Here is a 27,317-nt window from a genome sequence, read left to right on the forward strand (position 1 = left end):
AAAAAGGCACAGACTCTTGATCTAGCAACCTCATTTTCCATTACCTATTCTAGAGAAACTCTCACTGTGTCCAAAAGAGGTCTTGCACAAAGGTGTTCACTGCAAATTCATAACAGAAAAAAAATGGGAATAACCCTGCCCATCAATAAGAAAGCATGATACATCCTCTCTTAATGATTGCACCCATGATCTACTCACCTACAACAGCTTAAAAGGTTGCTGACATACAAACATCTCCAGGGTATTTGTTGAGCGAAAAATGCAAGTTGTAAAACAATGCATATTGTTTCATGGAAAAACAAAATTATACATTTCAATAGAAATATACATCTATAATTTTCCATAAGAAATACTAGCTGACATTTGTTGTGCCAACCAGTGTTCTAAGATCCTTACGTTTATATACTCTGTTAATTTTTACAATAGTCCTGTGAATCAGGAACTCTTTGAAGTTCACTTAAAAATTGAACTTAAAGAAAGCCAAAGAAAAGAATGGTTAAATAACTCATTAAAGGTCCTTCAATCAGTGGCAGTAGTCATATATAAATGTAAGTAACAAAAAAATAAATTATATAGATATTAATTTGTAAATGAGGAGAGAGAGTCTGGAAGGATACCCACAAGACTGACAACAATGGGTACCTCTACAGAAGGAACTGGGATTGGAGATAGTGGACAAAGGGTTAGCTTTGCACTGTTTGGACTGTTTTATGTGGATCATTAAAAACAAATGGGGAATTTTGAAATGATGAGGCTATCAATAGAGAATGACCACAAATTCTCAGGTGATGGGAAGAGTAAATCAGAGACAAGCAGGAAGATGTGTGTGACCAATGTCATATGACAGGCTGGAGAGGGGCAAACCCAGGAGAGGGAAGGTGCTCACAAAGGTCCAGGCAGGAGATGATGGGGCTCAGAGCTGGGACAGTGAAATGGGAGGGAAGGGGTGGAGCTGAGTGAAGGGTCAGAAGAAGAAAGGGCAGCCTTGGCTTCCAGCCTGGTGGCTGATCCCAGTGACAGAAACACAGTGGTTGGAAGGGAGAAGTCAGTGAGCTTGGACTGGAGCAGATCTGGCTGAGGTGGTGCTGGGTCTTCTGCAGACAGCTGGAATTACAAACTGGATAAGAGAAAGTATAACCAATGCCCTCTAGAAGTAATACCGATAATACAGTTCATTTGCATAGTGTGTCATTCTTTTCTCTGTTTCCGAACCCATTTATAACTCTTCCTTCACCTCATCCACCAATGGTTGCCTGTTAGGTGCAGCCGCCCCATCCTTGGATTTCATGTCCCAGTGAAAAAACGATTTAAACCGTTTGCCATCGTCTTGGTCATCGATCTGCACAATGAAGATATTATCAGTAATGTTTCCATCAGAAAAGAGAAAGGAAACAAATAATATACAGCTAGACTGGGGCGGGGATCCTAAGTCTCAAATGCAAAGCATCTTAACTGCAGTACAAGCCACAGCTGTCAATGTCACCACAGCTTCATCTGCACCACCAGCCAGAGGGCACATAGAAAGCACCTGCTGTGTGCAAAGCTCTATTTAGCAGTGCAATTAAAAACGGCAGCATCTCTACAAGCTAATCACACAACACCAAGTGTTCAGCTTAGAAAACACTAGACATTAGAGCAGTTCTTAACTTTAGCCTGTGCACACCCAGGGAGCTTGTTAAATGCTGGCTCCCCAAATTCATGTAGCTGTTCTCCTATGCTTTATAATTTCACCTTTCACATCTTGATCTCTAACACACCTTGAGTTAATTTTTATGTATGAGGTAGATATCAAGGTTCATTTTTTTCGACGCAAGTGTCCAATCACACCGGTACCATTTATTTAAAGATCATTCTTGCTACATTGAAATGCAGTGGTGCCTTTGTTGTAACTCAAGTGACCACATATGTGCAGCTCTATTTCTGGATGTTGTATTGTTTTCTACTGGCCTGTCTGTCTATTCTTACACCAATAGTATGCTGAGTTAATTACTACTACTTTTATAGTAAGTCTAGAAATCTGGTAACCTAAGTCCATTGATTTTGTTCTTCAAGACCTCTTGGCCATTCTAGAATCATTGTATGTACATATCAATTTTAGAATCAGTTTGTCAATCTCTATGAAAAACACCAGGATTTTGGCTGGGATTGCATTGAATGTGTAGATCAATTTGAGGAGAACTGACATCTAACAATATCTTCATGACTTTGGAATAGGCAAAGATTTCTTAAGGAGAACATAAAAGGAACTAACAACAAAAGAAAAAAATCAGGCCTTAAGTCCAAACCCAGATATTATAATGTATGAGATCCAAGATGGGGCCCAGAAACCTGCAACTTTAACAAGCTGAAGTTTAACTCATTAATTTTACAGGTGAGGAAAGAAGCTCAGAGAAGAGAAATGAACTCATTGAAATCATTCAATGATTCAGCAGAGCCAGGTTCACAATCCAGGAATTCTAGTTCCCTGTCAAGGGCACTTTGTCTGGGCTTGCTTAACGTTGCACTAATATGTATACTTTAAAATAGATAAATTGAGAGATCTTAACATGTTTTTTCCCTTGGATTTTGAGAAACTACCACAAACATTACACAGACTCAAGGCAAAGTTTCTTGTTGGCAGCTCCACTGATATTTGGGGCCAGTTCGTTATTTGTTGGGGGGGACTGTCTAGTGCATGGCACTACGCTGAACAGGATAGGTGGTCTCTATCCACCAGATGCCAATAGTATTCCTACCTTCCCAGTTCTGACCCCAAAAACAGTACCCAGACATCACCTGGGGGGCAAAACTGCCCTCCTTGAGAGCCATTGACTTACGGAATCAGAATCACATGACCAAAATAAACAGGAAGCCGTATTTGCTGCCCCGTCTCACAGGACAAATCCATCATGGGGCGGGGGGTGGCGGTGGGGGCCATGCCTGCCTCCCCAGAGACCTTTCACAGGACTCGTGATTATTCAGAGGAAGCAGGAAGAGAGAAAAAGCCATAAATGTTAATAGTGGGGTAAGGAAGCATTAAGGGCTAAAGTTCATTCTCCAAATAGAAGGGAACCCAGATGCTCTATTTTGCTAAAAGTTCCATTCACATCTACCAAACAGGAAATTTTGTCTTAGTAAATATTTATTTATTCATTTACTTTTTAAAGAATGACATTTTAAAACCAGAAAAATGTCAGCCTGCTTCAAATGCCAACTTAAAATCTTTACTTTTCTCCTTCATCACCATTACTGAAGCATCCCTTTCTTTCCTTTTTTTAAATTTTAGCATGTGCACCATGAATCTGTACTTTATTCAATTGGCAAAGTCTCTCAGAGAAGAAAAGGGAGTAAGAAAGTAATCCACCACACTCCCTAGAATGGTTATAAGATCTGGGGCCTTGGGGACTTCCCTGGTGGTGCAGTGGTTAAGAATCTGCCTGCCAATGCAGGCAACACGGGTTTGAGCCCTGGTCTGGGAAGATCCCACATGCTGTGGAGCAACTAAGCCCATGTGCCACAACTACTGAAGCCCTTGTGCCTAGAGCCCGTGCTCCGCAACAAGAGGAGCCACCGAAATGAGAAGCCCTCGCACTGCAATGAAGAGTAGCCCCTGCTCGCTCCAACTAGAGAAAACCCGTGTGTAGTAACAAGACCCGACATGGCCAAAAATAAACAAATAAATAAATTTATTAAAAAAAAAAAATCCGGGGCCTAGAACGGACATTGTTGTCCATTAGATTTTTTCCCTGGTGGGAAAGGAGGAGAAAGGGGTCTCAGTAGTCAATTGTTCAGTACACACACACACACACACACACACACACACACACGTACACACTCATATGTATGTACACACCCACACATATGCGTGTACACACATACGCATGTACATACACATGCATGTAAACACACACACACAGATAACACACATACACACACCACACACCTGCACAGATGTGCACACAGATATGTATACACATGTACATATACATACACATGCGTATGGACCATGTACACACATGTGTATACACGTGTACACATATTCATACCTACATACACACATACATACACTCCCCACATGCACACATACATTTTTATACACATACTCATATGTTTACATAGATGTGAACAAATACACACACACAGGCTTCCTGAGAAGCTCACATCACTGTCTGTGGCTGGAAACAGAACCAGCAATGATCTTGCTCCAGGTTGGGCCTGTCATACAAGTTAAAGGAAAGTGAATCCGCTATCACCTCAGAAAAAGGTAAATACTGGGCTTCCCTGGTGGCGCAGTGGTTGGGGGTCCGCCTGCCGATGCGGGGGACACGGGTCCGTGCCCTGGTCCGGGAGAATCCCATGTGCCGCGGAGCGGCTGGGCCCGTGAGCCATGGCCTCTGGGCCTGCACGTCCGGAGCCTGTTGCTCCGCGACGGGAGAGGCCACAACGGTGGGAGGCCCTTGTACCACAAAAAGAAAAAAAGAAAGCGAATCCACTACCACCTCAAAAAAAGGTAAATACTGTGTGACCTGTCGTAAGAGCATAAGGGGGCCATGCCAGTTGACACCTCGCATAGGATGAAAGATACAGATATTATGGATCTTTTGTAATAAATACAAATAGTACTCTGATGTATAAGTACGTCTCCTTGTGTTCAATCTGTCAAACTCTGGCCCCAGAACTGCAGAAATATCTGGATGTTTGTAAACATAAATAAGTGCTTTTTTTTTTTCCTCATAGAGAGTTTGCCACCCCCTAGGCACATGGGAGTAGACTAATGGAGCAGTTTAGGATACAGGTCCCAGAGTGAGAAAGATCTGGATTTGTGCCCATTGAACTAGCCGGGTAAAACTGGGCAAGTTACTTAATCTCTCTGAGCCTCAGCCTCCCCAACTGTAATATGATAATATTACAGAGGGTTCTTGTGAAGAAAAAGTGAGATCACACAGATAACGGGCCTCAAAGAGTGTCTGGCACTCTATCGAACTGACAGCTAAATTCAGTATTGATTGTAATTTTGTGTAGTTGCCCTTAGACTAAAAGAGATGAAAACAAACAACAACGAAAACCAAACAAACAGAGACGAAAGCAAAATCCTAAAAGAATTCGCCTTCTCAGTAATCTAGGCTTGTGAATTCTTAAGGCTTGTTAATCCTTAGAAATCAATGATATATGAACAACTCTCTGAGCCTCAGTTTCCTCACCAGTAGAATGGGATAATAATTGTATTTACTTTATTGGATTGTAATGTATTAAATGAACTGACTGTACAGTAAATACTATATAAGCTTGTAAAAATAATAAACTCACAGTTGGTGCAAAGCATTTAGTGAAATAAGCTACTTGGCAGTCTGTGTAGAGAGCGACAGGATAATGATAAGCTCAATCTAAACCATTTTCTTGAGGAGGACACAGCCTGGGCAGGCCGGAGAGTCAGGATGAGGTGAGGTAACATGAGGAAGGCAGATTACTAGAGAGCCTTCCACCTCGTGTGTCACTTTCTAATTTTAGAAAGCTGCTAGCTCCATCCCAAAAAACAACTTGTTGTGGAGCATGGGGGAGGGAAGTGAAATGATTCATCATTTTAATAAATGCAAGCATTTAATCAACAGTTATTTGACAAAACTCTACTGTTGTTTTTTCAAAAGAGGTTGGTTTATCAATATGGCCTCCTGGTCTATCCAAACATCAGTTCCAAATAGAAATATCTTTGACCTACCGCTACCCATAGAGAAAGAGATCTTAAACACTGCAAATAAACTGAAACACTACTGAATTAGGAGAGATTTAAGAGTACTGAACCAGAGGTTTCAATGTCTGTACCAAAATATCATGGGGAAAGAAAGGAAAGGCTTTTGTAATACTTTCCAACTATATAAACTTTGTTTTATGTATTAAGCACCTAGTGTATGCACAGCCTATTGCATCAAGCTGTCCAGAGCTGGCAGACACAGAGAGATTAAAATAGATTCAAGGATCTCAGATATTCAAGCTAGATTATCCTGTGTACTGGCCTCTATGTTGTGGTAGGGCAAATAGCAATATTTGTTACTTAAATATACTTTGCTTGTATATGTGGAGAAAATGGGCAGGTTCACATCTAGGCAGAGACACTTAAAATCCTAACAGGTGCCTGAGCTAAGAAATCTTCTTTAAAGGCTATTTTGAAATTCAAAATTAAGTAACTTACCCCACAAATGGCCTCTGGAGATTTCCTCACATTTAGATTTAACGGAGTGTGACAGACACTTGTAAAAGTGTTGTTCTTGGGGTTATGGCTACAAAAAGTAGATATAAGCCAAAATTAGAACTGTACTTTATCCAAGATGACTGACTATTCTTAAAGGTGGAGTCATTTTTTAAATCAAAAATATAAAACCTAATAACTAAATTCAAGATTTTCCAGGCAATGCGTCTTAAAGAAAACAAAGGCTAATCAAATAAATTCAACCTATTTAACTTAAAGACCAAATTTAACTAGAAATGATCACTTAAAAACTTTCTGAAGGAATAGAAAAGGATTCTGAAATTATTTAAGAGAAAACGTTTTAAAGCTTCATGCATATTCATGGAAATTACACTGTTCTGCACAATATTTAATCATTTGACATGAGGTTGTAGTGAATAGATTTGATCTTTTACTTATAAGAAATCTGAAATTTTCAACTTTCTGTCCATTGCATAAAATCCCGTCTTAGGTCTCTGTAATGATTGTATGGAAGTTTGTATGGAAGTAAAAACTTTTGAGAAGGCATTTCTTGGATTTAACCCTGGAGTGTGTGATTTGAACCTCCGGTTGGCTGCTTGTTAAAAAAAAGATAAACACAACTCAAGAGGTGGTGGGAGGAGGCGTCAAACACTTACGCATGACAGTATGGCTTTTTCTGGTGACTCACAAAGTTATTAACCGATAGCATCATCTTGCAAATTTCACAGTGAAAACATGCTTTGTGCCATATCTAGAAATCAAACAGAAAAGATTTAGCAAAATTACCTTTTTTTTTCAGACTCAGGATTCTTAATATATTTCAGGGTAAAAAAAATGAGCTTTAGTGATAAAATGGTGATAAAACACACACACACGGCTACGATACATAAATGAATAAAAAAAATTTGAGGCAATACAGGAGATGTAGCTAGAAATGGGTAGAAGTGAAGAAAGGTGGGGAAAGCATCTTATTTTGGTGGTTTAAAAAAACCCACATGTGAGAAGATAAAGCTATATGTGAGAAGATAAATTTCTCATGTCTGTTATGATTCCCAAAGGCCAAGAAAAGTCTACTGACCTGGTCTAGACAGCTGATCTTCTCAGCAGGGTATACTCCGTACCCACACCTGGAGCAAGCCTGCACATTCATCTTGAAGTCCGAAGAGAGAAGACAAAGATAGGTAACAAGTAAGAAATCCAAGGAGAAGCCCCAGTCTAGTTGTTCAAGTCTCCCAAATCCCGACCCCTAGTAAATTTCTGTGGGCACCCTGACCGTTCAGAATCCAACTTCCACTTTCCTCCGCTGACCTTCTAGTTTGAAGTCAGCAGCTGGATGGTTTTTAAAGCTGCCACTTACTCAAAGGGCTATTTTGGCAACTCGCTCAGCACGCATGCGTCTGGGAAATGAGGTGGAGGGACTCCTAGCTGACATGCTTCTCTAAATAGAAAAGTGAACTCACAACAGCATCACGTTTACGTGGATGACCAAATCCTCGTGTAGGATCAGGCAGCATGTAGCAGTTTAACACTAGCTGTGATCATAACCCAAGAAAAGAACTCGAAGGCATACACCACACCCTCATCCAACGACCAAATGAGAAAGCTTGCTCTGTGAGGCCTGTGAGTAAAGCAGAAAGTCCAGCTCCCCCCGCAAAAGAAAATAAAACAGGACTGACTCACTCCACAGGAGGGTAAATACCATATCTGAAATTTAGCCTTGTCTATTAAAAATGTTTAATATTACTCAGCCATAAAAAAGAAATAATGCCATTTGCAGCAACATGGATGGACCTAGAGATGATCATACTAAGTGAAATAAGACAAAGAAAAAGATAAATACCATATGATATCACTTATATGTGGAATCTAAAATACGACACAAATGAACATATCTATGAAACAAAAAAAGACTCAGACATAGAGAACAGACTTGTGGTTGCCAAGGGGAAGCGGGGCAGGAGTGGAAAAGACTGGAAGTTGGGGATTCGCAGAGGCAAACTTTTATATATAGGATGGATAAACAAGGTCCTACTGTATAGCACAGGGAACTATATTCAATATCCTGGACAAACCATAAAGGAAAAGAATATGAAAAATATATATGTATATATATGTGTAACTGAGTCACTTTGCTGTACAGCAGAAATTAACATAACATTGTAAATCAACTACAATTCAATAAAACTTAAAAAAATAAAGATGTTTATAAGAGAAGGACGGCAAACTTGTTAAGATATCAATTCATGTGTAGCTTCTGCAAGAATGCAAAACTAAGAACAGATGAGAACTCTTTGAGTGCCAGCTTCTGTATGTTATCCTGGACCTTTCCAAGAAGTCCTTGCCTCCCAGGCTTGAAAGGGAGCAGCTTGAAGACAAGCTCTCTTCTTGGCTTTGTGAAGCCCCTCATTGCCTTCAGGGGTCTACCTAAATGTCACTTAAAACAGACCTTCCAGAAACAGCTTACAAAAGATGGCACCACACCTGTCCCCACCCCTCAGCTCACTGCCTTCTATGACCCTCCCCCTGCTTTATGCTCTTCACAGCAGTTACCACCACCTGACCCCTTAAATCTTACTATATCTACTTTTTTTTTTTTTTTGCGGTACGCGGGCCTCTCACTGCTGTGGCCTCTCCCGTTGCGGAGCACAGGCTCCGGACGCACAGGCTCAGCGGCCATGGCTCACAGGCCCAGCCGCTCCGTGGCATGTGGGATCTTCCCAGACCGGGGCACGAACCCACGTCCCCTGCATCGGCAGGCGGACTCTCAACCACTGTGCCACCAGGGAAGCCCACTATATCTACTTTTAAAAATTATCCGCCTCCTCCATCAAAACATGAGTTCCATCAAAATAGGAGCCTTGGTCCTTATTGTCCTTTCTGTATCCCCAGTGCCTAGAACAAGGTCTGATATGGAAAAGGGGCTCAACAAGTATTTATCAAATCAAAGAAATCAACTTAATACTCACACCAAAATACCTACAGGGGACAGAGGTGAAGCCATAGGTCACATGTCCCATCTGAACCACTCCGTGCCAGCAATCTGTCATGAGGCAATCAGTACCCGGCATTGCCAAATTATGATTTTTCCAGAAAAGCCAGATATCTGCATCTGCACCCGAAATTCTCTCTTTTGTAAAACACTGGGAATAAGACAATAAAACAGAAACATGGGCAGTACTTAGACGGCAGGCTACCAATTAGTGATCTGTGGCCTAAAGAAAAGGCTCTGAGGAAACTCTGCTGGAGGGACCCCAGGTAGGGCAGAGAGAAATCAGTGGTGCTTTTGTGTTGTGTTGGGAGAACCAGGGGGAGGAGGCCACAGAGCGAGTGAAGAAGAGCAGTGTTGCCATGACACTGAGAGGGTGCAGTGTGAATTCCCCCACAGATGGAGAGTGGGCATAGCACTGCCTCCTCAGCAGGGGAAGAAGGCTCTACGTAGGGGCTCTAGACCCAGGAAGACTCCCAGGCTGAAATGTGATACAAGGCAGTCTGAACAAAGGGGAAGAGCAAAGGCAAAGAACTAAGACCTATAGGTTCCCCACACGTTTTGCTCCGTGTGGGATTTCTCCAGCCTTACCTGGACCTGGGCTGGAAGCCCCAGTAATCACAGAGAAAGAACTCTGCCCCCATCCAGAGGGATGAGGAATCGCAGCCAGATTTCCTTTAAAGAAAAAACTACCTAACACTCCTCTAAGGTTGTGATCGCATCGCTGCTACAAGTTCTCGGTCACCCTTGTGAAAACAAGGATGGCCCAAATGAAAGATGTTAAATTTGACTCCTACCATCACTTCTGCTTTTAAAAGGCACTTATTATGTATCAGAAATAGTGAGGAAAAACAACCCCGTAGAACTGGAAATGGGACAGTTTAAGGACCTAAAATGAACCCTTGTTGCTGGCAAGAGACACACAGCCCTCATCTGCTTGACAGACCTTGTGGATGGTCTTCCCTGTGCCCAGCTGACCCCTCTCACAACCAGTAGAGCCCCTCCCCCTTGTCACAGTGATTACATGAGGTCCTCCAAGCCTCAGCCAATGAGCACACATGCTCTTCTGCCCCCCGGCATCGGTTCAGCCAATGTGTGTTAGCCTGGGTTACCCAAAAAACAGAACCTGGGGCAAAGGCTTATGTGCAAGGACTTTATTCAGAAGTATGGTCCCAGGGAGCAGAAGTAAGAAGGCAGGAAACGGAGCGGGGGAGAGTCAACACGAGGGTCCTTTCCCAAAGAAGCCACCAGACGCTGGACCTCTTGGTCTCTTTTTCTAGGGTGAAGAGGAAGACTTGTGCTCTACTCATGTGAGTTTGGAAAGGAAGCAGCAAACAATGATATGGGCCAAGGCTGGAGAAACACAGGAAATACAATTAGAAGAGAAAATCATTTGGGTCTAAAGGGTCAGTACAATTATTATAGAGGGAAAGTTCAAAATTGTTTCTTCCCTTTCACATATCTATGATTTTATTTGCTGGTACAGTGATAATCCAGCCTCGGAGCAATACATTGGGAGTTCCCATGCCAGTCTACACTACAGAACTGAAAAAAGAAAGTTTTCCTTCAAACCGTCTTTCTACCTGAGCCAGCAATGAAATCCTGTGTGCAACACATTTTAACAATTGCATGATATAATTTATGGTAGAACCTTCTTGTGGATGAAAAATTCATTATTTTTCTAGGCAACCTGATCCTGGTTCTGCCATTAGAAAGCTTGTGATGTTGGCAACCTCTCTGTGCCTCAGATTCTTTATCTATAATATGAGCAGAAGGATTCGTTGTTAAGGCTCCTCCACATCTAACACTGTTTCATCATATTTCAGGAATAACTTGCAAAAACAATTTTATAAATCAGATAAATTAAAGAGTAATGTATTTGCCTTACTAATAGGATTTTTCATTTATCCCATGATTCACAATTGAATTCCTTCAAAAAGTAAATTATCTTTGTGTCTAAAATAATTTAGTTTGCCTGATATTTTGCAAATATGGGTATTTTTTTAAGCGTAAGTTTATTATTTTTAAAATTTATCTACGGCTGTATTGAGTCTTTGTTGAGGTGCGTGGGCTTCTCATTGCAGTGGCTTCTCTTGTTGCAGAGCACAGGCTCTAGGCGTACAGGCTTCAGTAGGGCTTAGTTGCTCCGTGGCATGTGGGATCTTCCTGGAGCAGGGCTCGAACCCCTGTCCCCTGCATTGGCAGGCAGATCCTTAACCACTGCACTACCAGGGAAGTCCCACAAATATGGGTATTAAAGAGAGTAGTGCAGCCTGTCTTAGTCTGTTTTGGCTGCTGTGACAAAATACCACAGACTGAGTAGCTTATAAACAACAGAAATCTATTCTTCACAGTTCTGGAGGCTAGAAGGCCAAGATCAGGGTGCCAGCATGCCTGGGCTCTAGTCAAAGCCCTCTTTGGGTTGCAGACTGCAATTTCTCTCTGTGGTGGAAAAGGCCAGGGAGCTCAGTCTGGCCTCCTTTACAAAGGCACTAATCCCATTCACCAGGGCTCCACCCTCAAGATTTAAGCACCTCCCAAAGGCCCTACCTCCTAATGCCATCACTTTAGGGATTAAGTTTCAACATACGAATTGGGGGGTGGGAGTGGCACAAAAGGTCAGCCTATAGGGCAGCCATAGTGGAAATTGTGTAACTGCTTGTTTAAAATATTCACGAATTCAGTATTCTAGCAGAAGTTAATAAATTATAATTACTCCCTTACCCTTGCCTGGGACCAGTCTTTCTTAAACGAAGAAAGTGTCCTTACCTGGTGAGATTTTACGGACAATATTGAAGTCTCAGCCCCAGAGGAGAGCAAATAAAAGACAAGATGTGGTTCTTGCCCGATGTCACACCACGAAGGTTCACTCCTTTCACTCGAGGCGTTGACAGTTTCACAGCCAACATCTCTGGTGTGAATAAAACTGTAATTTCTCCTCAGCTATTTACACCTCAGTGCGACTGTGTTCATTACCTGGTCCCCTGAGGAGTCTCGGAGAGCAAGGCCTTGGAGGCCTCAGTTGGAGGCCAAAGGTTGAAAAAGGACAAATGTGGGAGGGTGCGTGGGTGTTGCGGATGTGGGAGACGCCGGGGTGAAGTGGTGCTGGGGGGACTACACTGACTCTCCCACATTAGACCAAGTCACGGCCACGTACCCAGTGGCTGACACATGGGGGCACTCAATAAATAGTCCATGAATGATTCTGGCGCTACATCCAGGCCAGCAGGCCGTGTTAGGCACTGGGGACGCGCTCTGCAGAAAACGGAGTTAGCGTCCTGCTGCCCAAGGCTGAGAAAGGCACGCCAGGGACTCGAAGCAAGTTCTGCGAGGCGGGAGACCACGGCGGCTCCCAGCGCGGGCCCCTGGGCGACGGTAGCTCTTGCAGATGTGGGCGCCCAGTCCCCCGAGGGGCGCAACCCGCGCAAACTGGGGTCAGGGTCTGGCGGGGGAGGCGCCTTCGAGCCTTGGGAACTGGGTCCTGGAGCTGGTGTGGAGGCCGAAGGCCAGGTGTAGACGCGGGCAGCAGCGGGAGGGCAGGAGCTGGGGGCTCCGACGAGCGCCCCATCGTCCAGAGCCGCGAAGCCGGCTGGGCGCGCTCTTCAGTTCGCCTGGATGGGGAGGCCGCGTGCGGCGGGTTCGCGGAGCGCGCTTTCCGGGTCACTCGGAGAGCGGTCTTAGACCTCTGCAAACTTTGCCCAGCACGGTCTCTGGTGCCCGCGGCCAGCTTTGCTGAGGGCGCCCTCCGGCGATGGCGCGCGCGACAGTTGGCCGGCTGGGCTGGGCGCGCTTTTCCCGAAGGGGCGCGCGGTGGCCTGGTGGTCCTGCGCGCGGCCAACTTTACGGAGCCCGGGGTCCCGAGCCGGGGGCGGTGTCCGCAGCCCCGCCTGCCCGGTCCGTTTCCAGCCCCGGGCGACTCCTCCCCTGGCCGCGTAGGGGCTTTTACTTTCGCTTTCGTTCGAGCGGCCGCAGACTCTCGGCTGAGAGACGGAGACGGCAGCCAGCTCTGGCCTCCCGATCGCCGGGGGAACGGTAACTTCCGCCTCTTCCGCCCGCCGCCGCCCTCCTGCCCGGCCTTCCCCCGCCTCCTTCCTCCCTTCCCACCGAGCACGGTCGGTGGGGGCCCGGTCCCTTCGGGCTAAGCTGCCCCGACGGCCGGCGCCCAACTTAGGGGAAGAAGGCTCTCCGCCACCCCCAGCATTGCCTGCTTCGTTCAGCTTGTCCTCCCTTCCCTTCTGGTCCCCGGGCTTGGGACACCCGGTACTATTCGGGATTTGGAAAAGAAGGAGGGGTGGATTTAGGAGGGCGGGAGGGGTTCGTTCTCTCGCCTGGCTAACTGCGGGGGCTCCCGTGTTGACAGCCCAGGGTTCCAGTCCCAGCGTCCTTGCCCGTCAGCTGTGGGGCCTTGGCCCTCTCTGTGCTTGTCTGTGAAATGGGGATAGTGGTGGGCCCGGGCTGACGGTTGCCGCGACGATGGAATGAGGTGATTGTGGTGCATGGCAGTGCATCTGTCGGGGCTTAGCAGGCTACCCGTAAGCCGCTGTCATCTTTGTTCAGGTACCCTTGTGCACGGCTCTTGAAGATTCCTTCAGGAAGCGGAAGAAGGCAGGACTCAGGCTGCCGCCTTTCACCGTTGTATTCAACTTCGCTTTTTGGGGAGAAGTAAAATTATATGTGGGTGATTCTGAGTCATTCGCAGCCTTTTCCCTTGAACTCCTGGGCTGGCCAAGGACGTGGCCCTAACCTTAGTTTACTTACAGGCCATTTCCTCCTTTAGGGTCTATGGCCTGACCTTCATCCCAGGTAGCCAGTCACTGCCTAGGTTCATAATCCATTTCTGCTTCCTCTTAGCTCTGTGGCTTTGGGCAGGTTACATAACCTCTCTGAGAAAACTGAAGTTTCTTCTGGAAATACAGCCTCTTAGCAGTGCTGTGAGCATCAGGTGGAGTACTTCATTGCCCAGCAGAGCCCCCTCCCCCTCCAGGTGCTGGAGGTGAGCGGTGGAGGTCCCCTGGGCTGCTTCTCTTCGAGCCTTTTAGGAAGATTGTCTTCGTTGGGGCAAGAGTGAGGCACAAGTTGTATTATGTCACTTTTCAGGGGAAGCAGCTGCAATGAAGCTGGGAACTGATTTCCTACCAGATCTGTACCAGTCGCCGATTAAGCATGTATAGAAATAATCACTAGAGGAACTTTTTTTTCAGTCTCCACAAAAGCTGTTTAAAATATTAATGTGATTTTAAAATAACAGTGAGGGTTGACAGTTGAATGTTGTCTTAGTGTTGAGTTCTGTGGACAGTGGTGATAACAGGGAATACTTAGTGAACATTTAGACACCATGCTTAGCATTTTACATGCACTGTTCCACGCATCCTCATAGCCATGTGTGACTTAGGCATCACCATTCTCCCATTTTACAGATGACGAAACTCAGGCCTGGAGAGGTTGAGTACTTTGTTCAAGGTCCCATGGCTAATAGGTGGAGGCACTGATTTAAACCCCTGGTCTGTGGTTCACCATAACTGGGTTCTCAGCCTCCTTCCTAGGTCCCTTTGGTTCTGTGGTCTGTCCCATATCAACAATTTATTCGGGGCCCTGAAGGATTAAAAATTTTTTAAGTACATTTCAGTTGTGACATTTATAAAGAAATTTTGAGTGCCTGCCATGTACCTGGCACTTTTCTATAACTGGAACTATAAAAGGATGATTAAGATCTACAAATAAGAGTCCTAGTGGATAATAGTAATAATAATAATTAGTAGAGTGCTTACAGAGAGTGCCTGACATGGTTAATGCTTCATGTGTATTATATATTCATTTATTTAAAGAGAAGATAGATGTTTTTAACAATTGAAACAATTGAATAAGCAATATTCCCTTGAATGGCTGACTGCTCTTTGCATCCTGAGCGTTACAGAGGGGACGAATGCAAGAAAATAACGCCAGGCATGCCCTCTCCAAGTATAGCAGACTGAGATAGGCCTGCATTGTCTTGGGCTGTGAAGATAAGCAGAAATAAAAGGTCAACACCAAGTCTTGGCTTGACTGATATGATGTGACCGAGATCAGGCTCTCCACTCGGTCACCACCCTCGTTCTGGGTGAACTTGATTTCACCCAGGAATTAAGCCCAGTCTCATAGGAATAAGAAAGTCACTGAATGTTTAGCCTTACAGATTTAAGAGTAAAGCCCTAGCACTGCCTCGTTCTAGACGCACACTCTGGCAACTTGTTAGAAGGGACTCTTGCTGCCCTCCTGGACGGTAAACAGCACCAACCCAGAAAGATGCTGTAGGTTTCACACAGAAGACCCTTCTGGCCTAGTGTTTGCAGAGAAAGTTCTGGAGATCCTCCTACCACTGAGCCATAGAAATCAGCCTGCCGCTAAGTCCAAAGCTCCCTCCAAAAATCTGGGGGGGACGCGGGATTCAAACTGAGCCTCTCCGTCAATGAAGCAGGTCAGGTGTTTAACGGGCATGCAGTTCCCTGTGCCTCCCTCAGTTCCACCCTCACTGCTTCCGCTTCTCAGACCTCAGGTCAAACATTTCCTCCCCTGAGAACCCTCCCTAATTCCTCTGGGGCTAGGTCAGGTCCCCTACTGTGGCCACAAGTTGTTCATCCTCATGGCACTGATCACGGTTGTCCGTCAACATTTGTGCTGTTTATCAGTGCCTGTCTCTCAACAAGGCAGGACCAGGTCAGGTGTATCCCCGGCTCCTAGCACACACCTGGTGCCTTGGACTTCCAGGAAATTATATCTATATATAATGGTCACATTGTTATATCATCATACTTCCTAGATTCAGTCTTTAAGATTAGCCTTAGCAAAAGACTCAAGGCTTCAACACCACATGTCGAATTTAGTGTCTTTTTCTGGTGGATTTTGTATAACATTAACTTGCTAATTTTGAAAATACGTCCGTGCTTTGCTAATAACAATCCACATTGAAAAGTAACTAAGTCTGTATAAAGGAAATGAAATAAAAATGACTGTTTTCTGCATGCCCGGACTTACACTCATCTCCTCTGGGGATGGCTTATCTCTGTGTTCAAGAAACATTTTGGGTCCTAATCAGAAAAATCTTACTGCCTCACAACTGGAAACAGGTTGGTGGCTATGATGGGGGGTTCACGATGTGTTGAGGAACAAGATAGCCATCGGACTTCTCATTGTCTTTGTAAAGATCCGGCTACAGGATTCGCCCTTCCTCTCACTTCTCCCCTCACTGCCCAGCTCACCCCTAAACAAGCTGCAAGGTGACGTGATAATGCCTCTCGGGGCTCAAGGACACAAGGTTGGTGTTTTGCCATCTTGGATACCTCCCCCCCAGTTGGATTCCTTCTGCCCACCTCCAAAAGTCATTGCTTGTGCTCTGGGGCACGGGGGTTCTGTGAGATAGATGCCATCTTGTTTTCCAGTGGTGTGAACACATCCCTGGGTGAGCCTGACAGGAACACAGACCTGCAGCTGCCAACCTGGCCCACTGTGCGATTGCTCAGAGATTGAGATCGGCAGGAATTAGAGTCTGGAGAGGTTTCCCTTTGTTACTGAAGGCCAGTCCCTTTACGGGAAAGGACACAGGACTTGGTTTAGGAGAAACGACTCAAGGTTCTGCTTCTGACCAGCTGTGTCACTTAGCTAATTCTCTTCCCTCAGCGCATTTGTTTCTTCCAGCTTCCCACTCAATTAATATTTATCTAGCAAATACTTTTTTTTTAAATAAATTTATTTATTTTTACTTTTGGCTGTGTTGGGTCTTCGTGGCTGCGCGCGGGCTTTTCTCTAGTTGCGGCGAGTGGGAGCTGCTCTTCCTTGCGGTGCGCGGGCTCCTCATTGCAGTGACTTCTCTTGCTGCAGAGCACGGGCTCTAGGCGCACGGGCTTCAGTAGGGCTTAGTTGCTCCGCGGCATGTGGGATCTTCCCGGACCAGGGCTCGAACCCCTGTCCCCTGCATTGGCAGGCAGATTCTTAACCACTGCGCCACCAGGGAAGCCGGATCTAGCAAATACTTTTTGTGTGCCAGGGGCCTCTGCCATGATGAACTTACATTGTCGTGTTTGAACCAAGCAGTAAGTAGAGTGCAAGTAAACAAGATCAATAGAAGGCCTGTAGAGGGACTGGGGGAAGGGAGGGAGTTGGTGAGGTAGGTGTAATCCAGGAGGACCTCCTGCAAAGGTGCCATTAAACTGAATTCTGAAGATTGAGAACTAGCCATCTGGGCAAAGATGGCCTGTCCAGCAAACATTTGGGTGGTGACTCCCAGAAAGGGAGAACCAGAAGCCCTGATGGACCCTGAAATGAGCATGGTGAGCCCAAGGATGCTAGGAGGCTGGGAGGCTGAATGGTGTGGTGGTGAGGAGTGGGTTCTCAGTGCCTGTTTGCCGGCTTCTGATCCAAGTCTAGTTTACTAGTTACTTAGCCTGGGACTAGTTACTAACCTTTTCTAACTGCAGCTTTCTCATCTGTCAAAAGACAGTGATCATAGGGCTGATCTAACAGCATTTGGGGGAGTGTTAAATAAGATAATGCTTATGAAACAATTAGCACAGCAAATAATAAGTGTGAGTTTCTATTCTTATTATTGCTATTTTTACTACTTAAAGTAAGGGAAGTAGAAGGTGAGTAGGGGATCCTACTGGCTGGTAGTTATCCTAGATCAGGGCTTGGCAAACCTTTTTTGTAAAAGGCCAGGTAGTAAATATTTGGGGCTTTTTAGGCCACATGATCTCTGTCACAATTACTCGACTCTGGTTGTGGTGGGAAAGTAGCCACAGACAGCATGTAAATGAATGGGCGTGGCTATGTTCCAACTTTATTTACAAAAACAGGTGGTGAGTACTTAAAGTGAAATTTTTAGCACTGAACACCTGTATGTAGGAAAGAAGTAAGATCACAAATCAGTAAATTCAGCTTCAACCTTATAAAATTAGAAAAAGGAAGAACAAGTAAAACTCAAAGAAAAACCAAACAAACAATAAAACAGGTGGTGGGCCATAGTTTGTCATCGACTCCAGTACTAGATAATGAAGACCCTAAGATCCAATGAGTTCAGTTTAAGATTTGAACTTTTAGATCGTAGGGATCTCGTGAAAATTCTTGAGCAGGAAAATAATTTGATGGAAATCTACTCTGGTAGAACCATGTAAAACCATCTGAAGCAGAAAGAGAACTTTATACTCCAGGTCGTTGCTGTTTTTTAACCGGGTTTGAGTGATGTCGGGCAAAGGATGAGCATCTTATAACCTGTCAAGAATTTAGGGGGAGTTTCTTGTTGTTACAGACTTTGACGAACCTTCCACAGTTTCTCATGAGCAGTGAACATTTAACAAAATCCTGAATGCTGGATCAGAAGCTCCCAGAGGGGCAGGGACTTTGCTTTCTTTGCCACTGTGTATCCAGTCTCTGGAATGAGGCCTAAAATGGAGCTGGCACTGGAGCATTTGAATGAGTTGTTGGTGCAGCAGCCCTGGAGCCCAAATATGCAGTACTGGTCATCTCCAGGCTTAATTAAAAGCTATGTCGCTGAATGAGTGTTATTTAAAAATATCATGAGGCCAGCGATGCCACTGGGTAGCAATTTTCTGGTTGGTTTTTTTCCTTCCAGATGGCGGACAGTCAAGACCATACTGAGGAGCAGGGGGCTGGGGACTCAGCAAACAATGACACAGTTGATGCGAAGCCAGACCGGTCCTCTTTTGTCCCATCACTCTTCAGGTAAGTTTCCTTCCTTGCTGAGTTAAAGAGGGACCCTGGGCCACTTCAGCCTACCACGCCTCTGCCCTCTCCACCCACCCACCCACGCAGAAGCGGACCTTCAGGGAAGGAGGTCTATGCTGTGCGTGGGAGATTTGCACAGAATCCTGCCAGCTGTGTGTGACAACACTGGGGTCCCCCTGTGCACTCCCCTGTCCCCAGGGCAAGCCCAGGTATGGGAGAGCCAGGCTCTGGGGGTCTCCTGCCTGGCTGCTGCGTGTCTGAGTGGCAGCTGCCCAGGAGTGAGGGGCTGTCACCGTCAGAGGTGATTTGCCACTAGCCTCCTTCGGGGCAGAGCATGGGCTGCTGCTGCCAGTGGGAACAGCCTTGGCTGAAAGGCAGAACTGAAGGCCATGGGATGGGAAGTTGTAGGGTGGCACTCTGCTGATTCCTACCTTTTCCTTTTTGGAGTTCACTTTTGCAGTTCTAAACTTTGCATTTAATCATAATAATAACAGCTTCATTTGCTAAGCTTCTGTATGCCATCTCAGTGTTGCATGTGTCCTCACAGTCAGTCCCAGGAGATGGTTCTACTCTTACCATCATTTAACAGGTAGCTAAACTGAGGCATTAAGAGGGTTAGTAGAGCTTCCCTGGTGGCGCAGTGGTTGAGGGTCCGCCTGCCGATGCAGGGGACACGGGTTCGTGCCCCGGTCCAGGAAGATCCCACATGCCGCGGAGCGGCTGGGCCCGTGAGCCATGGCCACTGAGCCTGCGCGTCCGGAGCCTGTGCTCCGCAACGGGAGAGGCCACAACAGTGAGAGGCCCGCGTACCACAAAAAAAAAAAAAAAAAAAAAAAAAAGAGGGTTAGTAGCCTGCCTTTCTGGTGGCAGTTAATAAATGGCAGAGCTGAACCCAAACGGTACCAGCGCCACTCCCTTAACAGCTCTGCCGTGCTTTCTATTTAGAAGTAGGGCTGCAGGGACGTGGGAGAAGCCCCTTCCCTCCCCTCCTTAACCTTGGTCATGTGAGTGGTATTCCCTGGCAAGAGGCGGGAGCGGTCTGTGCGTCACAGCATCAGACTTCTCCGTAGCGCCTACACCAAGCCCCACAGCGGAGGGACAGCGAGGGGGATAGGGGGCGAGATTAGGGAGTGCTCCCAAGCAGTGTTCGGGGGGAGGGGGAGAGCTGGTGATGAGGGGCATCCTGGCTCCCTGCAGCATCCCGCAGAGATCCTTTGGTCATATCATCCCAGACGTGACTCGGAGAAATGGGGAGGCCTTGGCGTCCTGGGTCCGAATTCCATTGGCACTGGTTGCCATTGAGGGTCAAAGATATCTGATGAGGTGACCAGAAAATACAGCTCCAATTACTGAAAACTTTTCAAAGCCATGAGTTCCAGTGGTCCAGGCTAAACCACTCCCCAGTGCAAACCCTTTAGAGCAGTGGCCTTCAAATGTTTTTGCTCACATACCCACCAAATAATGTAAAACTACACACCCCCTCAGAAGAGTTGCAAAGGATGTAGTAATATTTCAGTTTTCCCATCTCTCCGAGTATTCAGGTTAAGCAGGTTGCCTCTAAGTGAAAGAGAAACGGGAATCATATAATAGCCATTTCATAAGTCTTAGTTAGATGATGTGGCAGTTTCTATGTCATCTAAGATTTCAGGGTGGGTGAGAAGTCTACCCTTCTCCTCTCTAGTGGGAGATGAACTGGGAACTGGGAACTGGGAACTGGGAAAGGGGAGGTGGTATCATATTCAGACAGAGCAGTTTTAGGAAAAATACAAATGGAAATTGAGGAACCGGCAATTCATTTACTTAGAATTGTCTTGTCTGCACCCCTTGGAAAATCCCTGAGTACCCTGGTTGGAGACCACTGCCTTAAAGACCCATCATTTTGCAAAAATAGGTGTGGTCTGTGATGTGGGGTTTTTTTTACCCCCTTAACTTCTTTAGAAAGGTAAATCAGCCTGGGTAATCTTCTGTATTCTGGTCCACTATACCTTTTTTTATAGTGTGGCTGGTATTGATGTCAAGCTACATATTATCAAAATAAACAGTGAATATTTAAATTAAATACTTGCAAAATATTTAAAAATTCCATTTTATGAACTGCTTATTTTAGTTGTATGAATTGCAAGACATGATTGTTGAATTATTAAATGTACTTGAACTACAATAAATGTCAATTTAATGTCTTATTCATCTAGGTTGTGAAATGTTAGTTGTTTATTTTCTTTGCCTTCTCTAGGCATCTGACTCGTACCCACGTGTTAGATGGTACACGGGCCGTCTACCAAATAGGCAATCAATGCAAATAAAATTCAATCAGGATTTGCGACATACCCGTAAAATTTAGATTTTTCCTTCCTTTTTTTTTTTTTTTTTTTAACTTCAGCAGGATAGAAGGTCCTTTCACCTAGTAAAGTATCACTGGCTTTAAAATTAATCACTTGAGATGCCATTTTTGGTCACATCCATTATTTCATTTATTCATTAAATACTTGCGGCGTGACAGAGAGCTTAAGTCCCTTGCACCAAATACCATGGTTGTTTAGTGGCAGAACCAGGATTTGAACCTGTATTCACCTGCCTCTCAAAACCAAGCTCTCAACCACCAGTCTCTGTTGCCACCTTTATGTACCTGGTTCTGTGTTTGGCCCTGGCGCTGCAACCAGGGGCAAGAGCAGTGAGGTCGACGTGGCCCTTGCCTCACTCACGTTCTGGTGGGGAAGGCAGACATGGAACCAGTAACTGTGGTGTGATGACCCCCCGGAGGGGACAGAGCAGAGACAAGGGGAGATGAGCTGAACCAGATTTTAGCAGGACTTGTCTGCAGGTCATGTAAAGGATTTGGAATCAATCCTAAGGACAGCGATGTCACTAAAGGGTTTAAGCCGTAGAGTGACTTGATCGATTACACCTACGGAAACCCACAAGACCACTGGAGCTGCAGCATGGAGGGGAGTGCACTGAGGAGGGGTTTGTGGTGAGGGGACATGAGTTAGGAGGCCATTGCTGCTCCCCAGGCCAGAGTGGATGGTGTAGATGGAGTGGGACCGGGGCTTCCAGAGGTGCCTGGGAGGTGGAAGCCACCAGACTTTGACCAAGTGGAGGGAGAGGGCCGATGAAGAGGCAAGTGGCACCTGCACCCCTGGGAATAGTTGAAGGCGGCTCGTGCCCACTGAGCCCCCTTGCTCAGCAAAGAGGTAAAGCCGTGTATATTTCTAGTGTCACAGTGACAGAACCGCACCAGCATTTGCTGCCTCTCAGTGTTCCCCTGACCGTGCCTGCTGCCTCGGCTTTGCTGACTGAGACCTCGTGAGAAAGTTGGCTGGCGTCAGGGACCTTGTATATGATGGGGTGAGACTCTGAGTGTGATTAAAACAGGGTGATCTGAAGCAAAGAGGGAGTGTCCCTTATCACACCACACCCATGGACGCCCCACACTTACCCTCTGTGCCTTAAGGATTCTAACTGGGATTGTTATCTGTGACTCACTGGGGTGACCTGAACACAGCACTAGATGCTGGTTGTTTCCTGCAAATCTGGCAGGTGTGCAGTAGCCCCTCCCATGGCCTGTGGGAACATCGCTGGCTGCTCCCTGCAGCTGACGGCAGGCACCTTACCCCTCCCGTCCCATCCCCAGCTCCCTTCTCTAAGTGTCAGAATTGCAGGGAGGTAAGGCAGTGGAGGGGGCAGTAGCACCCCCATCCATCTCTAATCGAGGACCCTCGCCCTCCTCTGGAAACCTCAAGGATTCTGGGAAACAAAAAGACGCCTCTTTTTCCCCCAAAAGCCTGGGCTGGACTCAGGTGGTCCCAAGCCCTCACACTTGTCTTGGCTTTTTTGTGTCAGTGCCACTAGATGGCATGACAGCATCATTTTATTTCCATTTCACTGGACCCTGAATAAACCAGGCAGTTCCTTAATTCACTTTTCTTAAAAAGAAAACGATTGATTGAAATATCTTCAACTTATCTGATTATTGGAGAGCATCTGGAAAACACAGAAAACCACAAAGGAAAAATATGTAGAATGTAAATTTTACACTAGTAAAGTGCTTGGACTTAAAAAAAAAATGACTTAGAAGAAATAAGTACTGTCTGCCCTCTGATCCACATCCGTGGATCTAACCAACTGTGGATCAGAAATATTGGGAGTGGAAATCCAGAAAGTTCCAAAAAGCAAAACTTGAATCTGCTGAGTGCCAGCAACTATTTACATAGTATTTACATTGTTTTAGGGATTATAAGTAATCTAGAGATAATTTAAGGTATAAGGGAGGATGTGCATAGGTTATATGCAACTACTGCTCCATTTGAAATACGGGACTTGAGCATCCGAGGATTCTGGTATCCTCAGGGGTCCTGGAACCAATCTCCTCGGATACGAAGGGCCAACTGTGTGTGCACGGTCTGTGTTCATTATGAGCCATAGCTGATGAACAAGGCGCCCCGTCATCTGCGAACTTGAAGAGGGATCCCTCTTGATGTAAAGGTAACCCTAGATCCTAGACAGGGTTACCGGTCATGCAAGTCAACGATGTGGTCCCTGCCCTGGATATAAACTCAAGTTCTTAGTGAATATCTAGGTACGGGTATAGAAAATAGCTAATAACAGGTAGTAACTGATTGCAGAATTGTAGAGTTTTGGAAGCTGTGGGAGGCTGGGAGAGGAACGATGAGGGTGGGCCTGGAGGAGTTGGGACTTGTCAGAGAAAAGGCAGTGGGGTTATCAGGGGACTAGAAGAGCCCGCCTGCCGGGGCCAGAGCCACGGTGGAAATGATGGTCAGGCCCCACGGCACAGGTCTGGGAAAGTGGGTAGAGCCCATGGATGGGCTGAGTTTGATCCTGGTGGCACCACTGAGAGCCACTGCACATATAAGACCAAGCCCTGCCCAGTAGCCTGGAAGATGTCCCCCTTCCAGGAACACTTCAGCTGTGAAATCAGAGGCTCCTTTCTGAGTTCTGCTCAAGGTCACTGTTAAAGGAAATAAAAAACAGATTGCACACGCTCTCAAATTTCCCCAGGGCCTTGGTGGAGCCTTGGGTGTCCCTGCTGAGGGGTATTTATCCTTCCAGTTCCACGTGAAGAGGGCAGGAGAAAAGGCTTGTTTTCAAAGCTTGATAAGCTCCCTACTTTTGAAGCACTGGCTCAGATCCCATGAGATTTCTCCTGTGTATCATCTTTGTGTTCTGACCTTTGTCCTCCTGGAGTGTGTTTCATAAATGCCACTTGGTTGTAATTCTTCTTTCTCCTGGGCTGCAACTTGAGTTGCTCCACCAGTTGTGTTACATGTAAATATGTCCCTATTTAAAAAAAAAAATAGTGTTATTTGTGTAATTATAAGAAAGATCCAGGTGGCCTGCCTGTTCATTTGGAGGCGGGTAGGGGGAAGTGTTTCAGAAGAAGCAATGCTTTGGAATTGGAGAAAAGAACAAAGAGAGCAGACCTTAACTCATCCCAAGGACTATGTCCCTAATTAAGCAAAAGCCATTCAGTCACACTCGTTTGATTGAAAGAGGCCAGGTCTGAGGCCCCTAAAAAGAAAAAGAACATTAAAACATACCCAGGCAGTTTACTTTTCAATAAAGGAAGGCTTCAGATTCAGACTCCAGAATACTGGATGCCTGTCTCCCAACTTTCTATATAAAGAGTAATAAAGAATTAATGCTATATTTGAAGTAGTCATGATACCACTTAAAATGACAGCAGTGCTGGTATGGAGTTGGACAACCTAGGTTCAGATCCTGGCCCTGAGTCCCACTCTTCAGTTGAACAACTAGAGCAGGTGTTTTGACCTTTTTGAGCCTCAGTTCCCTCATTTGCTGGACAGGGATATGAATTCCTATCCACTGGGTTGTTTGTGAGAATTAAATTACCTGATAAGGGAGAAATCATAGAATCATAATTTCAAACCGGAAGACTCCTTGAAAGGTAATTTATCCAGTTCCCCTTCTGTGTAACGATCAAAGAAAGTGAAGGCCAGAGAGGCAAAGTCCTCTATCCATAGTCACCCAACAGGACCAAGACCCAGGTCTAATTTGGGGTCCATTGCTCCCCCGCCCCTTACGTCAAGTGCCACCCACAAGTGCAGCAACATCTAGCTATTCAACCATATTAATCCACCAGCGGGGTGTTTTTTTTCTTCCACCCAATTGGGTCAGCAAATTTAATTCTTCGTTGAAAGTGCTCCCTTTCTGCTTCACTTCAGCTGAGAGATGGTATACAGACAGCATTTCAACAGGGCTAGCGATGGGGTTTCTGATAAAGAGGGTCACGTGCCCATTTCAGGAGCAGCGAGCCACACCTCTGAACCATGGTCATAGGCTCTACTAAACCTTTGAAGCCATGACTTCTACGTGTATAGAATACCTCTAGTTATTTTAGATTATTGCTTTTCTAGAGGGGAAAAAATAAGCTCTAAAGTTAACAGCAAAAGTGAGGAAGGGAGGTAAATGTCAGGTTTCCATAGTGATAGAACTTTTAAAACACCGTTAGTGTAGAATTAAGTCCAGTAATAGGAGAGTATTATGAAAATAAGCCCCGTTGCTTCTCAAGGGAGCTCATAATCACAAATAAGAAATGTGCATTATGGCCTTGCATATTCAAACCCCAAGCTTGCTGGTGCTTAGGGCTTTCTGTCTGGCCTGCATCTGGTAGGGTGAGTTTGTATACTGCTCAGCTGAAAGTGAAAAAGATGGATGAAGTGGTTGTGTAAGAATCAAGACTGAAGTGTGTGAGCTGTTCTCAGTTCTGGAGCCTGCAGCCACAGTACAGACACCATTGTGTCTCCCACTTCATTCTAGGCTATTTAAAGAGAATTCAGTCCTTTATTTCCCCTGAATGATGTTTTTCTTTGAGTCATTTGTCAATTTTTATTGCCAGAGGTCTCTGTTCTCTTTTTAAGGGGGAGGTTGGAAACATGGAGGCGGATAATTCTTCTCCTAAGCCTATTTTAAACGGACTTTGTTTCCCAGTGTAAGTGTACTTTTGCAAATCAAGTTTCAGAGAAGAATGCACGGAGCCAGTTTTTTCTCCTTCACAAACCTGAGGATGGCAAGTGATTAGGAGGTTTCCCAGGAGTGCAGGTGTTATTTATAACTCCCCTTCATCAGCTTCCACGTTTCACTGACTGGGACCTTGAACCAGGAAATTGAGAAAAGCATTGCTTAATAATTTTGGTTTTTATGCATCCACCTCTTCCTGATTGCATTTGGAGGGGCGGAATGGGGAAGTGTGATAACTCCTGAGTCATTCGCTTTATCCAAGACCCTTGAAAAATGTTTATCTGCTTCATTTGAAAATTAAACTATTTGGTATGCCTCTATGGTCTTTTATTTTATTCTTATATTACTACCTTGAGGACCTTTAAAAGAAAAAAAATAACCTAATGAATTTGAACTCTCTGATTCAGCACGAGCTCACTTCCTGTTTTTGTTCACTCACGTAGAACTTTACATATTTTGCACTTCCTATGTGTGCTGTTTTTGCCACCTTTTGTAGATTTGGCACTTCGGTGGGTTGCCCACATCTGCGTGCTCATCACTTTAAATAGCTGTGTAGTATTTTATTCTCCTGATACCCTGTCCCCTGCTTAGCCATTTCCCCATTGTTTCCAGTTTTTCACTCTCAGAGATGGTGCTGCATCTTTGTGGAAATGTGGGTTTTTTTCCATGGGACCCCAAGTTCCTAGAAAGTCGCTTTTTCTCTAGGGAGCTGTCCTGGAGTGGGGAGGATGCAGCCATGTGGAGCCTGAGCATTTCTGCCGGTCAGCAGAGAAGGGGGAGGCCAGTGTGACTTTCCCAGCCCCAGTGTGAATGGTCCTATGGAAAACTCCAGCGTGCGGTTCACTGCTGATTCAGTCACGGGCCTTCAGGGCCGGACGGACTGTGCCAATCTTCTGCCCCTGCTGTGCTCCGAGCATGTTGAGTTTTTATTATTTCAGAGAAGAAGGAAACTCGCTGCCGGTCATCGCAGGGCGAAGCCTAGTTCTGATGCAGAGGGGGTTGCTTTCAGATGGAGACATGAGGTACCACCTTCACTCTCTCCCTTCCTCTCGGTCTTGTTCTGTGCCTTGGTATGTCAGGACTGCTGGGAATGCCCTCTACTGAAATCCTGAAACCATGAATGAATCATCCCAAAAATATTTAGACAAAGCAGCTATGAAAACCAGAGCCCTAGTTCCGGATGAAGCAGCCCTGGGGAAATGTGTGCCTGGTGGTGTGTTTACTTTCATGCTGATGAATGTCTGCAAACAGACAGAGCTACTGGGAATCCTATTCACGGAGACACTTTAGAAAATAAATAGGAGCGGGTTTGCAGTGCTTATATTCCCTTCCAAATATAGAAAGGTGTAATTCATGTTTCGAGCAGCCTGGGGGATCTTTAAGAAGATAAAACCTGTATTTATTTACTCTGGTGATGGGGAAAATTATACTTGTACC

The 27,317-nt window shown here is 45.5% G+C and overlaps 2 protein-coding genes across 9 annotated transcripts in view; one reads left to right on the plus strand and one right to left on the minus strand.

The window, feature by feature from the left end:
• Window positions 1-12,072, minus strand: part of NRAP (nebulin related anchoring protein) — a 74,421-nt gene extending 62,349 nt beyond the window's left edge. For 5 of the 6 annotated variants that reach the window (XM_032609312.1, XM_032609311.1, XM_032609309.1 and 2 more), the window contains exons 1-5: window positions 11,940-12,072; window positions 7,263-7,334; window positions 6,841-6,935; window positions 6,167-6,254; window positions 1,235-1,339 (exon numbers count right to left, since the gene is read on the minus strand). In XM_032609312.1, the coding sequence (XP_032465203.1) occupies window positions 1,235-1,339; window positions 6,167-6,254; window positions 6,841-6,935; window positions 7,263-7,334 (360 nt within the window). In that variant the 5' untranslated portion in view covers window positions 11,940-12,072. The remainder of the gene's footprint in view (window positions 1-1,234; window positions 1,340-6,166; window positions 6,255-6,840; window positions 6,936-7,262; window positions 7,335-11,939) is intronic. The other variant, XM_032609313.1, reaches the window with a different exon arrangement.
• Window positions 12,073-12,855: 783 nt separating this feature from the next.
• The window catches only part of CASP7 (caspase 7), a 30,305-nt gene continuing 15,843 nt past the window's right edge, over window positions 12,856-27,317 (plus strand). The window contains exons 1-2 of one of the 3 annotated variants that reach the window (XM_032609323.1): window positions 12,856-13,202; window positions 18,772-18,881. In XM_032609323.1, coding sequence (XP_032465214.1) covers window positions 18,772-18,881 — 110 coding nt within the window. In that variant the 5' untranslated portion in view covers window positions 12,856-13,202. Of the gene's footprint in view, window positions 13,203-13,259; window positions 13,431-18,771; window positions 18,882-27,317 lie in introns of those variants that run through there. The other 2 variants (XM_032609322.1, XM_032609324.1) reach the window with 2 other exon arrangements.

The sequence above is a fragment of the Phocoena sinus genome, chromosome 16 (genome assembly GCF_008692025.1).
Source record: "Phocoena sinus isolate mPhoSin1 chromosome 16, mPhoSin1.pri, whole genome shotgun sequence".
Taxonomy (NCBI): domain Eukaryota; kingdom Metazoa; phylum Chordata; class Mammalia; order Artiodactyla; family Phocoenidae; genus Phocoena; species Phocoena sinus.